The sequence below is a fragment of the Nelusetta ayraudi genome, unplaced genomic scaffold, assembly GCF_046127955.1.
Source record: "Nelusetta ayraudi isolate G7.1 ecotype Tasmania unplaced genomic scaffold, CSIRO-AGI_Nayr_v1 ptg000004l, whole genome shotgun sequence".
In the NCBI taxonomy this organism is placed as follows: domain Eukaryota; kingdom Metazoa; phylum Chordata; class Actinopteri; order Tetraodontiformes; family Monacanthidae; genus Nelusetta; species Nelusetta ayraudi.
The window spans coordinates 1,035,001-1,050,536 of NW_027466054.1; the positions used below are offsets into that span (position 1 = coordinate 1,035,001).

Consider the following 15,536-nt stretch of genomic DNA (forward strand, 5'->3'; position numbering starts at 1 on the left):
AACAAACCTGTAACAGGACCCTAGTTGGCACAAAGGACGGTGTAGAATGTTTGGCCTTGGTCAATATCTCCACACTCCCAACACTTCCAAATAGATTTATAAAAGAAAAGAAAAGGAAAAAGGCAGAAATATATTAAAAAATAAATTACAATGTATAAATAATTCTTGAAAAAAGAGTTTGGCAACATTAAGTGTCTTCTTTCCTGCGGTGTGGGTGACAGTGAACGTCTTCTTGATATGAGCTGTTGGCTTCAACCGCCGTCCCCGTTTCTCCACGAGCACAAGCACAGAAAACACAAGTGTATATTAAAGTGACTCATGAAGGAGTACCGCCTGGAGCTCCGCTTTCCCCTCGGCCAGCTCCCCATGGAAAACACCATGACGGATCAGAAGGGGGTGAGGGGGGGCATGTTTCGGCAAAGAACACACTCAGTTTGTTGGGAGCGAGTGGGCACAAGTCACCGCCTGTCTTGCCTGCCGTGGGGGAGGGGGGACTGGGTGGGGTTACTCCTCATCGAAGTCACAGGTTCAGGTCCAGGAGGTCGACATTGAGCAGCAACGGCAGTCTTGCTGACCCTGTTCAGTCCGCTCGACAAACACACACGTTTTACGTCAGACGACCAATATTATTTACTTTTCAGTTACAGCGCCCCCTTGTGCGGCTTTGCACGTCCTCCTTGTCGGGGAACACGAGGAAGGAGGGAATGTCGGGGGAGGGGCGCAAGAGACACAACCAGAGGTGTACAGGTAGTGCTGTTCAGAAGGATGTCCGATGCAAAATGCCACTATGTCTGGATCACATGTCAGGGGAACCAGTAGCTGCGTTTCCATGACCACTAGAATTGAGCAAATCCTAAATATGGCAATAAAATACTGGTGATGGAAACAACTGAACTTGGAAAAACCTCTCAAATATGGCTGAAAGGTTTTGACGCTCTCATGAGGTGGTTTTTCAGACGTGTCCATATAGAGGTATATCGTAAAAGTGTCAGTACTTTTTTCGTATTTACACGTCAGCGGACGTGACGTACGGGGTCACGTGACCAGTTCACTGACCAGTGAAAATGGTGCACTACGTTTTTGATGGAGGTGGAGACGGAATATTTCTTTTTACAAGAAATCAAAGAGAAAAATAGAACAAGCATTCTTGACCGCAAACAAAGGTAAACAGAGAAAAGCGTAATTGCAAATCGCACTTGTACTTTGTCGAAATCTTAGAAATATCGCTTTCATTTTGCGAAAAACTGTCATGGAAACGCAGCTAGTGAGGAGGAGGAGGTATTGGACAAGTAGCACTTCTGTCCCGCAGAGCATCAGCGTCTGTTTTTACAGGTCAACGACAACAACAAACAAACAAAAAAAAAAAATCCCAATGGGATTTGGAACCTGGGCCGGGTCCGGCTCAATTATCCAGCGCCTGGGTGCACACCATGCTGCCGTAGAGCTGCTGAGGGTCCGGATGTGTCCGCACCCGCTCCTCCACCTCGCTGTCCGTGCTGCCTTCGCTGTCCAGGTGAGGGGACGGGTGACACGGGACAGACAGGTTGGGGTAGAGGGCGCTGGGGGGCAGTGGGCTGTGGAGCAGGTCCTCGTCCGAGCTCAGGTAGTCCCCCTCAGCGGAGGCGGGGCTGGCCAGGCACAGGTCCGGGTAGTTGGTGCCGCCGCCGCCGCCCACCCTGGGGCCTCCCTTCTGGCCGCGCAGCTGTCGGACCTGGACAGAGGAGGAGGAGGAGGTGGAGGAGGAGGTGGTTAGGAAATGTGAAGGTGAACGTGCCATTGGTTGTATTGAGCTGCACCACCGTTCAAAAGTCTTTACGTGCGTTGGCGCAGTCTGCAGTGTGCAATAGAACAAATACATGTGGGGTGGCAGTTAGCACCGACACCTCACAGCAAAAACCTCACGTAGTTTAATTAATTGAATGGTAAAAGTGAAACCAGTGGAAAGGTGTGAACATGGCTGGCGAGAGCAGAGATGCTGTCGATGATTTCGCTCATTCTAGTTCATCCCTGTGTCACAAAGTGTTGCACGTTGTTCAACACCTCAGTGGCTGGCGGTGCATGCAACCTTTGTTCATTGCAAAGAACAAATGGAAAGTTAAGTTATTAATTGTCCCTGTGCTGTTACATCAGCACTCAAGAAAAACCTCCAGGTCAACCAAATCAGTTTAGGAGGACTGATGAGTACTGCTACTAATAATAATAATAATGATAATAATACTAATAATTATAGCTGCAGAATACAATGTGTGTATGAACCCTCTAGTACCACACTCAGTTTCATGCTACTTTATCACTGTTTGTCATGCTGATGTTCAACATCTTTGGCGATACTGCAAAGCTGTGAAAGCTCGAAGCATCCGGTGCTGTGAAATGTGTTAGTGGGTTGTTGGTTGGTTGGTAGATTGGTGGTTTTGGTTTTGAACAAAAAAAAAAACCTTTCTATGTGTATCCAGGTAACCATTCTGAGATGGCGAAAAAAATAGGGCAGTGGGGGTCGACACCAGCAAAATAAGCGTTGTGCCACGAGTGCAGCGACTCCACATGAAGTGCGGAGCAGCGTTTCTGTTGCGGCGCTGCGCTCCGGTTCTCCTGCCTCCATTTGTTTCGCTGTGACTCACGACAAATCTCAGGTTCTTTTTTTTTTTCTACTGTAGCCCCCCCTTCAACGTGAAGCTCAGTCTCACTGGCGGGGGGAGGGAGCGGAGGGAAGCGAGGGCAGGGGAGGCGAGGGGGAAACCAGTGGTTAACCAGTGGAAATGTTTTGACTGTGTCTGACGGTGTCTGCTCATACAGAGACAGCAGTTTGTCACGTTCTCCTGCGGGTCCTTTTTCAAATCAGCTCGTCTTCCTCACCACCAACAGATAAAGTGTGTTGTGTGTTTCGACTGTGGCTCAGGAGGTAGAGCGAGTTGTCCAATAACCGAAAGGTTGCCGGTTCAAATCCCGCTCCATCCTCGTCCGTTGTTGTGTCCTTGGGCAAGAAACCCTAAATTGCTCCCAATGGGGCCGGCAGCGCCTTGCATGGCAGCAGCCACCCATTGGTATGAATGTGTGCGTGAATGGGTGAATAAAGCGCTTTGGGCTACCGTGAAGGTGCTGGAAAGACGCTATATAAGTGCAGTCCATTTACCTTCATGCATGAGAATCTGTTCACGACCGTCGTGACTCTTCTCGCAGAGATCGATTTAAGGACAACACTGAGATTTTTTTTTCTTCTTCTTTTTTTCGTCACTTAGCGCTTCCGCGTCGGTACGCACGCAAGTTTCATTTCAAAAACCACCGCTTTGATGATGAACAGGTGGGGAGAGAGGAAGAGTAGAAGCAGCAAAGGGCAGGGCAGTCTCAGCACGCCCCCACACTTTGAAGTTTCTCTGCTCTGCTCCTAGTCACGCACTGCTACTCTCTGAATGAACCATCGCAGTGTTGGTGGGTGAGATGAGTGAGAACTTCATCATCATCCTCATCATCATCATCATCATCATCATCATCATCATCACCATCACCAAATCTAGAGTGGATTTACAGTAAATATTGTGGACCAACAGTCAATGAATGAAACGTAGCTTCACCTGGTACTGTAAGTTTAAATCCTGTTGACCAGGCGTGGGCAAACTACGGCCCGGGGGCCACTATGTGGCCGGTTAAGCTTTTTAATCCGGCTCGCTGAACTTGGAGAAATTATATTAATAAGAAGTAAATCATAAAACAGCTGTTTTTCATGGATTTCTTCAAGTCATTTCAATAAGTCATTTCAATAAAGAGCTAAATACAGTGGGGCTTCTAAGACACTGACTTTGTTGCAACTTTGCTCATTTTCAATTGGCATTAAAGCACATGTTTTCTACACATCCCATCTCTGTCAAATTTGAGAAGCCATTGTGGCCCCACCAGTCAGAAAGTTTGCCCAGCCCTGCTGTGGACGGACAATTCTCAGATAATTCTCAGACAATTCTCATCACAGTGAGAATGTGGTGGGAGGGGCTGAGGTCGCTCGTGACAAGAAAGACACTGGCTTCAGTGAGCAGTGACACAAAGTGGAACCACCAGCCAGCGTAAAAATGAAAAGAGGGTTCCGTAGTGGTTAACACTCTGCACGATATTCCTTTTAAGTGAATTCAGAAGCTCAGTGTCCGACAGAGCATGACACCAAAACGCAAAATGGAGTAAAAATGACGCGTCGGTTGAGACTCTTTATGTTAATAGGGCGTATGTAGATATATAGATGCAGATTTTCTTCTGGATTGTCATGCCCCAGCAGGACAAATAATAAGAATGAAACAGTGCAGGGAAAGGAAAAAAAACCACGGTGGGCAAATTTGAAGCCTAAAATACTTTAATATAATATTATCATTTATAGCAATGTTTCTCAAATGATGGGTCGCCAAAACCAAACCAAAAGTGGGTTGCAGAGCGGTTCACTTGGCCTGGCCACATGTGTATAAAATCAAGCACCTCGGCATGCAGACTGTTGTGACAAACATTTGTGAAAGAATGCGTCGCTCTCAGGAGCTCAGTGACTTCCAGTGTGGAACTGTCATGGGATGCCACCTGTGCAACAAATCCAGTCGTGAAATTTCCGCGCTCCTAAATATTCCACAGTCAACTGTCAGCTTTACTATAAGAAAATGGAAGAGTTTGGGAACAACAGCAACTCAGCCACAAAGTGGTAGGCCAGGTAAACTGAGGGAGAGGGGTCAGCGGATGCTCAGGCGCATTGTGCAAAGAGGTCGCCGGCTTTCTGCACAGTCAATTGCTGCAGAGCTCCAAACTTCATGTGGCCTTCAGATTAGCCCGAGTACAGTACGCAGAGAGCTTCACGGAATGGGTTTCCATGGCCGAGCAGCTGCATCCAAGCCATACATCACCAAGTGCAATGCGAAGCGCCGGATGCAGTGGTGTAAAGCACGCCGCCACTGGACTCTAGAGCAGTGGAGACGCGTTCTCTGGAGTGATGAATCACACTTTTCCATCTGGCAATCTGATGGACGAGTCTGGGTTTGGAGGTTGCCAGGAGAACGGTACATTTCGGACTGCATTGTGCCAAGTGTGAAATTTGGTGGAGGAGGAATTATGGTGTGGGGTTGTTTTTCAGGAGTCGGGCTTGGCCCCTTAGTTCCAGTGAAAGGAACTTTGAATGCTTCAGGATACCAAAACATTTTGGACAATTCCATGCTCCCGACCTTGTGGGAACAGTTTGGAGCGGGCCCCTTCCTCTTCCAACATGACTGTGCACCAGTGCACAAAGCAAGGTCCATAAAGACATGGATGACAGAGTCTGGTGTGGATGAACTTGACTGGCCTGCACAGAGTCCTGACCTGAACCTGATAGAACACCGTTGGGATGAATTAGAGCGGAGACTGAGAGCCAGGCCTTCTCCACCAACATCAGTGTGTGACCTCACCAATGCGCTTTTGGAAGAATGGTCAAATATTCCCATAAACACACTCCTCAACCTTGTGGACAGCCTTCCCAGAAGAGTTGAAGCTGTAATAGCTGCAAAAGGTGGACCGACATCATATTGAACCCTATGGGTAAGGAATGGGATGGCACTTAAGTTCATATGTGAGTCAAGGCAGGTGAGCAAATACTTTTGGTAATATAGTGTATATTTACCGGACATAATAGAATAATAGATAGTGGGCTAGCGTTTTTGTGGAATAAATTTGGGTCGCCACTTGAATGTGGGTCCTGAGACTCCACCAGTTGACGTTTAGTACGAAATTTTATGTTGTTATAAAAAAGAAACATCTGAAAATATGGCTTCATAAAAAAAGCTGTGTGTGTGTGTGTGTGTGTGTGTCTTCAGTTAATACCACTACATCTCCAACATAAACAGTGGGTCCTGGATAAAGGTCTTTTAAAAACTATAAAAAGTAACTTTCATATTCATCTTGACTTTACTGACAATAGAAACATATAGAAAATAAAATATAAAAAGATCATTGCAGAGAGACAGAACTGTCAAACGGAGAAGTGTCTAAGCAGGACACTGTTTATTTTGTTTAAGGTTGCAAAAAAAAATAAAAATGATTTGTTTCTTTCATTCACTGTTGAGTGTAAAAAGAAGAATTGAGAAACAGCCGGTTTATTAGTGTGTTTCCATCAAATGTTTAGTGCTTCTTTAGTAATTTAAATGCAATTTGCTTAAACCATGAAAAAATAAAGAAATTAAAATGAAAAGCCTCGTTATTTCATAGGGTGGGGCTTTATGGCTGCTAGAAGAAGCAGAAGAAAGGAGAGAGAATTTCAAGAAACATTGTCAGGAATGGGTGTTGCGTTTTTCCTTTTTTTCAAGAGTGCTGCTGAGAAAAGCTGTGGTCTTCTAGTCTCTCCAGACACAAGTGCTGATGCTCACGGCCACGTTTCCCCACTCGTTAGGTCAAATCCTATTTCATGCTCATTACAAGGTTTTATGAAAACATACCAGACATTTTTACATTTATAACATATCTTGGAAATGAAAAGGGAAATAAAACAACTCCTTCAAATGAAGAAACGTGTTGCATTAACGTGAGTGTGTGCAGCTTCCAGGAAGAGCCGAGGAAAGAATTCACTTCCTGTTCAAAGAGGACACTGACGGCTCAAAACCAAATTGGCCTTTTTTTCTTCCTTTTAATGAAGTTATCGTGTGCAAATGTATTGTGTGAGTGTGTGTGTGTGTGTGTGTGAGGTTGACCTCGTTCTTGAGCTCAGTGATCTGACCCCGCAGCTGGTTGATGTACTGCCTGGAGTCGGAGTGGTTGAGCTGGCCCTGGATCAGCCCCTCCTCCTTCTGAAAGACACGTTCGAACAGACGCAGAGAGCCACGGTGGAATATCAGCAATAACTCAGTAAAAATAAAATAATGAACTTCTCTCCTTAGTGTACAGGTACTACCCGAAAGTAAAAGTTGTTTTATTTTGGCAATTTAACATAAAAGATGAAAGCATCAAATTTTATTGAGCCGTTACACGCAAATTGACATCTCAAGCAGTTCCTTGTTGTAACTTTGCTGATTAAGATTTTCAGCTTATTAAAACCACAAACCCACAAACTCAGAAAATTATTATAAAATTGGAGGGTTTTTTTTAAGCTGCAAAATCCAAAGAAATAAAAACTTGAAATATATTGATTTGCATATTATTTGTTTATATACTATGTCAAATTCATCTTTTAAGTTGAATTGCAGAAATAAAGCAACCTTTTCAGGATATTCTAATTTTCTGGGTAGTACCTGTATGTATGCATCCATGGATGTATTTTCACATGCCAGTATCTGATGTGTTTGTCTCTGTGTGAGTGTCTTTGTATCTGGGGAATCTGAAGTTTTAGGTTGGGTTGGATTGGGTGGAACTGGGGAGCTGATTTGTGATTTATGCTTGCTGTGTGGTGTCTGGGCCCCTGTTCAGAAGCTTCTGGGGAGTCCAATTGTTACAAACGTACTTCGATCGAATGTTATTTGTACTGAATTTGAACTGAAAAAGAAAAGAAAAAGGAAAAAGGAACGTGTTCTCTCTCTCACACACACACGCACACACACACACACACACACACACACACACACACACACACACACACACACACACACACACACACACACACACACACACACACCTGTATCTCCAGCTCTGCTATCTTCTGCCTGAGCTCAGCCATGGCGGCCATGCTGTCGGCTTCCCTCAGCCGCACGGCCATCACCTCCTCTTTGCTCTGCAGCCACCAGGAGAAAAACATTTTCTCATTTTTTTGCTGCTGGTGGCAAAGTGTGCAGGATTTCAGTTCATGAAAGTATAAATAGATGTATGATTCGGATCCACATTCACATCAATTGTCACTAAGATGCACTGCTTAGGTACATACATGTGAAAAAGTTATGCACAGAAGCTCCAACACAATTAAAAAAGAAAAGCATGATTGGAAATACATGGTAAAAACCCAAGACCTACACCAGAGACATAAAAAATAACTTAGGATATTAACAATAAAAAATATATAATAAAGCAAATTGCAGAGCGTTATTGCACTTCACACAACACTGTCCTTTAGCAGTGTAATGGCTTGTGGGAAAACAAACTGTTCCTCAGCCTGGTAGAGAGTCTGGTCAAATACAAACCATAAACTGCTACATCTAATCTCAGTCTTTCCTTTGTAGCACCTTTATTTTGAATATTACTTTCACACATTAGTCTGGTGAACCTGGCAACCCTTCAAACTTCCCTCCTGTTCATCGTGCCTCTACCATTTGCACCACCTCAGTGTAACTTCCTTCCTCTTTGCCAAGCAGCTCTCTTTCACAACGCTGTCTCGGTGGGTGCGCACCTTGCAGTCCAACTCAGCCTGCTTCCTCTTCATTTCATTGATCTGGGCCTGGAGAGCCTTGTTCTGATTGGCCAGCATCTGCAGCCGGTCCTGCAGTGCCGAGCGCTCCTGCTCGTTCCGACCAATGAGCTTGCTGTGGATCTGGTTCTAGAATGAAGAAAAGAAGAGGGTTTTTGGTTGTTGTTTTAATACCAATGGAGTTGAAATATACAAATTATTTTTCCAAGGAAAAAAAAAGGATGGAAGGAAGAAAAATAACAATCAGAAGAAAATGCAGAGCTTTGAAATTCCTTCTGGTGAAATCAAAAACTAATATTTATAATTAAATTTAATTTATAATAATTAATTTTTTAAATAATTATTCATACTTTTCCATTAAACACATTAATTTGACTTATTGCATATTGTATTATTTTTGTAGCACAAGTCTGCACTTGTGTTACAAAATATAGAATTTAAAACAAAAATATAAAAATCAGAGTACAATACGAAGGTGAATATCCTGACACAGAAATGGGATGAACAAAATGTGGGAGCCAGCAGAGAGAAGTTCCTGAGAGTGGAGAAGCAGACTTGATGAAGTTCTCACCTGGCTCTCCAGCTGCAGGGCGTTGAGTTTGACCTCTCGCAGCTCGGCCTGAGCCTCGGCCTCCCTCAGCCTGACCGTCATCAGCTTGTCCTGCAGCTCGTTCATGGCGTTCTTCTTCGGGGATTCCTTCCAGTGGCCGCCGCCGCCGCCCGTGCTGCTGCCGCGGGACATGTGGTGCTGCAGAGACCAGAGAACGGCGTGCTGCTCAGCCGCTGGCGCTCCACAGGCTGCGCTGGGTCGAGAGGCGGGGGCGGCTGCCTTACCTGCCAGCGCTGGTTGAGCTCGGTGACGGCGTCCTGCATCTCCCTGAAGGAACGCAGCGTCTCCAGCTCCCTCAGCTTCACCTGCTTGACTTCCTCCTGCAGGGCGGCCACGTTGTTCTCGTCAGGCAGGCAGCTGCTCCTCTGGATGCAGGACAAAAGTACTGAGTTTGCGCCGTTTCATCGTCGTCGTTTGGCGACAATTTGGCCGGGCAGCATCTCATTTCCATTAATAAAGTGATTATAACGCAATTATGACAAAGTTTCTCATTTAATGTGATAATTTTTAGATTTTTACGTAATAATTACGTTATTTACATAACAGTTTACGTCATTTACATATCAGTTATTTCATGACAGCATCACATAATAGGTGAAAGGTTTCTCGTTTTTATGTGATAATTCATGATTACGAATTGGAACTAAAGAAAACGAGTCCTGGAGAGGCACTGCACCACACCACTACCCTCCTAAAATGCCTCCAACTGAACTGGCAGGCGTCTAATTGAACTCCTGCTCCTTGGCCATGGTTCAAAATCTGTAAATATTTCTTTTGAGTTCACGGAGTAGCGAAGACGCCTCCTGCTCAAAGTACGTACACTAACATTGATGTGATCGACTGTGCTCAATAGGTTCAGGATGTAACCGTGCCTCAAACAAAGCTTTAAGTGCAGTTTCATTGAGTTGTGCAAATGAGCCGTAGTGCTTATGCCTCGCTTCGTTTAGTTTCGATTCCTTCGAGTGAAATAACGTGAAAATTATTGTGAAAAACAGGAAACTTTTCACTTAATTACGTGATACCGAACTTTTTCCAATCAAAAAATAATGAGAGTTTCATGAAAAAAATGTGATAATTATAATGTAAAATCGTGAAAATGATCACTGAAAACATGAAACTGAGCCCCTTTAAAAAAAAAAAAAAAACTATGGCAGCAGTTCGCCTCCGCATTATTCCTCCAAAAAGAGGATTTTGTAGTCTGTAAAAATGCACAGACATTCAGTCCTTGTCCAGATATATTTTGTATTTGATAACCATGAATCAAATTGTGTGAATCATATCAGATTGAAAAAAAAAGGTTAAAATTGCTGCGTTTGTCTTATGGCAACAGTTGAGTTATTATCACAAAAGCCACAGAAGCAAAGGCAGAGCCACTGAGTCTGAACATAACGTTGACACCTTGAACAGCTTTGACAGTTTTTTTTTTTTCCGTCGACAGCAGCATGATCTGTTGACATCTTCACAACTTTGCACACTTTGCAGCATCCTCATTAATTTTTTTCACACTGTCACCATCAGTCTCTCAGCACACCTTCTCCAGGTCCAAGACTTTGTCCTGCATTTCCTTCATCGCCCCCAGCAGTTCGGCCTCGCGCAGTCTGGACTGCTCCAGCTCCGTCTGCAGGCCGCTCACAAACTGCTCTGTGTACTGAAGACAGACAACAGCTGCTTTTAGACAAGTTTGCAGTGAGATGCTTGTATGATGAACGTCCTTGTATCTTGATGCAGATTAAACAAGCGGCAAGCAGATGAGGTTAAATTATTATCACCTCTGTGCTGCAGCTTTAGTGCTTTATCTCGCAGGATGGAAAAAACAAGCCATTAATCAGAGCAAAAAAACAACAAAATAAGTCCTCATCTATTGAGCAAACAAATCAAATGTGTTCTGCTGTAACTGTGACCCTGCGAAGTCACACCGTGCAAAACAGCCTCAGACTATAAAGAGAGAAATCAGAACTAGCTGACAAAAACACGGCTCTATTCTTTCCAATGTGCGCTGCTCTGCAGGGCCGCTGTTCTGGTAATCTGCTCTGGGCTGTACAGTAACTCAAATAGCCGACTGACAAATTGCAGAAGGTATTAGTCGTCACTCTCGACCCCTCTGACTCATAGTGATGTCACGCAAAAGAGAGCCGCTCAAAAAAAAAAAAAAAACATTTCATGACACCGTCTCAGAGTGAAACCGGCAGAGGATCTGGGCGAGAAAAAACAGAGAGAGATGAGAGGAAAAAAGACCTCCCTGCGAGTCAATCTAAAAACGGAGAGGGAAAAAAAACCAACACGAATTTGGTAAGTGCATAGCGTGACAGCGTGAGTGCGGCAGTATCGATTTGTCATATCACACCTCTCCGTTTCTCTTATCAAAGGGAGCTGCCATTGACTGGGGGTGTGTATACTCAGAGGAAGGGGGGTGGGGGGGAGCTGGAGGGGGGAGGAGGGGTGTCAGAAGAAATCTGAGTTTATGAAGAATGCTCTGTGACAAACACATCAGGTCAGGTCAGCTTTAAAATCCAAAACAAGTAAAGCAACAAGAGTTTTGACTCTGTGCGTCTTTCACTTTGTCCATTCAGAATTAAAATGATTATTTATTTAAAAAAAAAAAAAAAAATCACATGCATCAACCTTTTTTTTTAGCAAGCAAGAAAGCAAAGGCTACAAATAGTAGTTTAATCTGATAAATATAATCACAATATACTGTCATTTTAGGTGTAACGTGAAGCTAACTTTATTTAAATTAATTCACAAAGGAAGCTTTGCTTTATCAAAAAAAAATCTCAGAAATTCTTTTGATTATCCAACAATTTAGATTTTAATTTGCCAGAAATCATTCTAGGCAACATCATAACTGTACTGCAGGTACATTTTTAAGGATTTAAAAGTACCAAAAATAGTGTAACAAAAAACTAAATCATGGAAAAACATTAAATCAGAATCAGAATTTTTATCGTAATATAAATAATATAATAATAAAAACTGGCTCATTAAACCTCTGCAAAAAACATCTGATCACAGCAGAGTTTGAAAACACTCTTGCCAAACTGTAAACTCGACCAGAGTGAGCCGAGCGACACAGCGTGTCGGAGCTGTAGCATCGGCCTCGCTGGCACCGCCTCTCACACTGTGGCTGTTTGACTCAGAAAATGTGTTGAGTTGATGGAATAAAAACCTAGAGGCAAGACGAAAGATGAGCGATGGTGAAAATTCTCACACCATCGATCCATACGGCCGCATTTTCAAAATATGAGCGTGAACGTTTGGCTGGGAAACTTTTGCTCCTCTTCTAATTTTCAACCTGGTGCATTACATCCATTCTGAAAGAGGAGGAGGGACTGATGACAATGTTTATAAATGATCAGGAGTGGCGGATACAATGTGTTCTAGGCTTATCTTCCATAATGTTTTCTACCTCCACTGCAAAGTGACACTGAAGTCCTGCATGGTGTATCTATCGTATTATAACTCGCAGTTACAAAAATATTATTTAAGAGTGCCAGCACTCCTGGAATAATGTCTCTTAATGCAATGGAATATAATTATAAAGGCACTCAAAATGCATTCTACAATAGACCTTCATCGAAAGTCTGACCAATAAAACTAGAACCTGATCACCGTTTTGGGAATAAGTGTTTTTGGGCACATTTGAATCAGGCCTATAAAACCACTAACACGCAACTGTAAGATTTCACAGCCGTGACCTCGTAATCAAACCTTCACGTCTCCCAGCCCCGTCACCCGGTAATGCTGTCATGGGGTGGCGCAGATTAAAATCCAGCTGACTAAACAGAAAAATCATCCCACATGCGTAAACATTTCGCCGCCGCTGCTGGAAAAAAAGAAAAAAGAAAAAACCCAGTTTGCCTGCAGCGGCTGTGGGCTGCTTCACCTTCTGCTGCTGCAGCTCTCTGATGGTATCTTGTGCTTTCTCCAGACTCTCGCTGGCCGTGCTGCACTGCTGCCTCACCACCGCCAGCTCCCGCTTGATCACGTAGTTCTCCTCGGCCTCCTGCGCCCTGGTCACCTGGCCCTGAGGAGCCACGCACGCAGGGCGGGAGAGACAGAAGACGGCGTCACGACTCGGCCGACCTTTAAAGTCGCAGTCCACGCATTCCACGGCGGGGCACACGTGTTAATGGTGGGTGTCTCGGGGAAACAAAGTGATCAAGTCGAGGGGAACTGTTGCAGAGACCTCGGGCAAATAGTTTGACGTTTTGGAAAAATCACTTTAGCCGAATCAGCGTGAGCTGGCAGGTCACTCCACGAGTGTTTATGTGAGAAGAGCTCATTTTTAGAAAGTGGAAATCCCTTCACTGCCTTAGAGCCCCAGAGGCCCCCAACTGAGTGTCTGAGAGAAAACTCTGCGAAACTGGGCTGGGGAAAAAACAAAACACACAAACTGGAAACAAAGCAACACCGGAAATACACAAGAAATTGTTTTTTGTGTTGTGTGTTTACAGTGGGTACAGTTTGTACAGTTTATGAATTTTGGTTGTCTAGATTAGTTGACTATTATTTTTTGAATAGGAAAATACATAGATATATATTATATATCTCTATATCTCTCTCTCTATGTATACATATATATACATATATATATATATATATATATACATATATATATACACATATATATAAATATATAAATATAAATATATATATATATATTTATTTTATTTTAATTTTTTTTTAAAGCCAAATATATTGCTGCATTTACATGTAGTTACCATCATTAGTGAAATGCAAGTAAAATTCGTAGTTTGGAACCTGAGAAAATTTAAATTGAATTTTCATAAAACTTTAAAGCTAATCTTATTAGCAGCAGGCATTGCATGCAGCTACACGTAATGTTTAATTTAATTTATTTTCATTTAATTTCATTAAAAATAATTTGATTTAATTTAAACTTGACACAAGCTGAAACCTAAATTATTCTGGCGCAAGATGAACTGAATCAAAAATGCAAGTTGGCTAAACAATGAAAATTCTGAAAGAGCTCAATTAGCCGTTCTTTCACTGCAGATGTGAGCAGTGTGATGAGCGAACAAACGGGTCACTTATCAACAAAGTCTTTCTCGATTGGTTCATTTTGCAAAACGTCAGACTATGCAGCTCACATTATAACCACAACTGAGCTTTTGTGACAGTTAAACGGTCACTGTAACTGCAGGACAAGGAACAATCATGTCTTACATGCCACATGCAGGGACAGTCCAAACTCTCTGTCATATGTTGTAGAGATGCACAGACATTCAAGGATTACACGATGGTTTAGTGGTAAAATGAGGCTCTTCATGCACGTCGTGTTGACAGGAGGAAGGGGAGCAGAGGAGGCGGAGGGGGAGGAAGAGGAAAAGGAGGAGGAGGAGGGAGGAAGGCAGCGAGGTGTGCGGGTGAAAGTGGGTGACAGTGCCCTACCTGGATCAGTCTGTCTGCCAGAGCAGCGCTCTCCTACAGCGCGCAGTGCAGCCAAGGAAACAAAGGAGGGGGTTGGGGGAGGAAAAACAGAGACGAAGAGAAAGTGAAAGATGCTGGAAAACTCGAAAGGGAAAAAACCCTGTGAGATGAAGGAGGGAACTGGAGAGAAAGGCAGAGGCAGGATTACAGTGTGAAAGAAATACTGAGACGTCTGCGAGAAAACCAAAGGCACCAGAAGAGTTTCAGAGGGGAGAAAATTGAAAACTGATGATGTGGAAGATAGAATTACCCACACCCACATACACAACAAGAGCGTGTGAATTTCAACTGCCTGTGTCCTTTCATTACAACAGCTGTCAAGAACCGATTGAAACACAGTGGCTTTCCCTCAGCGGACCATCGATTGTGTCCCCATGGTGCTGCATAAACACAATTCTGCTATGAAATAGAACTCGTGTCTCACCTTCTCCAAAGTCTCGATCCTCTGCTTCAACAGCCTGTTTTCTGTACGCAGCCTCTGAGAGGAAGGAGGCACACGGCGTTTCACACAGATGACTTGTTTAACCTTTGCATGCGAGCAAACGTGTCTGCAAACACGTCGCCTTGAGTGGCGTCTTCAACACGCACCTTGATTTCAATTTGTTCCTCCATTTCCTTGTTTTTGATGGTGGTGTATTCTTTCTCAAGTCTAATTTGAGAAGAAGAAGAAGAAGAAGAAGAAGAAGAAGAGAAATGGAGCGCTGTGAGCTGCAGTTCTTGAAGAGGATCTGGCTGGGCAATGATTAGGCACTGACAACTCTTACTTCTTCATCCTCTTGGGGTTGTATTTAACCTGGTAGGCCCTGAGGATCAGCTTGTCTGGGCAGCTGTCAAACTGGTGGGGGATCACCTTCTGGAAATGCTGCAGGAGACGGAGGGAAAGACCAGATGAGCCATGAGGCAACAGGGAAATGAAAGCCTGTTTGGGTCCTCATGGCTTTTTAAAAGTCTTAATGCTTCACATTATGCTCATATGCTCACATTCAATAGTGAAAACAAAACAAAAATATGTAATATCCTTTTTAGAAGACCATTTTATAATAATAATAATAATAATAATAAAAAATAAAGCTGAATTTTGTAGTAATTGCAAAGATTTCAGCTAACGCTCCATATACATTAAAAAAATATCAGTTTTCTCATCTGAAAAGTTACTCA

At 43.5% G+C, this 15,536-nt stretch overlaps 1 protein-coding gene across 2 annotated transcripts in view; it reads right to left on the minus strand.

The window, feature by feature from the left end:
- The window catches only part of evi5l (ecotropic viral integration site 5 like), a 34,778-nt gene that overhangs the window by 1,850 nt on the left and 17,392 nt on the right, over positions 1–15,536 (minus strand). Inside the window, exons 9-20 of one of the 2 annotated variants that reach the window (XM_076042575.1) lie at positions 15,143–15,240; positions 14,967–15,027; positions 14,803–14,856; positions 14,340–14,372; positions 12,811–12,951; positions 10,459–10,575; positions 9,152–9,292; positions 8,889–9,065; positions 8,300–8,446; positions 7,595–7,690; positions 6,678–6,773; positions 1–1,711 (exon numbers count right to left, since the gene is read on the minus strand). The exon at positions 1–1,711 is cut by the window's left edge and continues 1,850 nt beyond it. In XM_076042575.1, coding sequence (XP_075898690.1) covers positions 1,403–1,711; positions 6,678–6,773; positions 7,595–7,690; positions 8,300–8,446; positions 8,889–9,065; positions 9,152–9,292; positions 10,459–10,575; positions 12,811–12,951; positions 14,340–14,372; positions 14,803–14,856; positions 14,967–15,027; positions 15,143–15,240 — 1,470 coding nt within the window. In that variant the 3' untranslated portion in view covers positions 1–1,402. The remainder of the gene's footprint in view (positions 1,712–6,677; positions 6,774–7,594; positions 7,691–8,299; positions 8,447–8,888; positions 9,066–9,151; positions 9,293–10,458; positions 10,576–12,810; positions 12,952–14,339; positions 14,373–14,802; positions 14,857–14,966; positions 15,028–15,142; positions 15,241–15,536) is intronic. The other variant, XM_076042584.1, reaches the window with a different exon arrangement.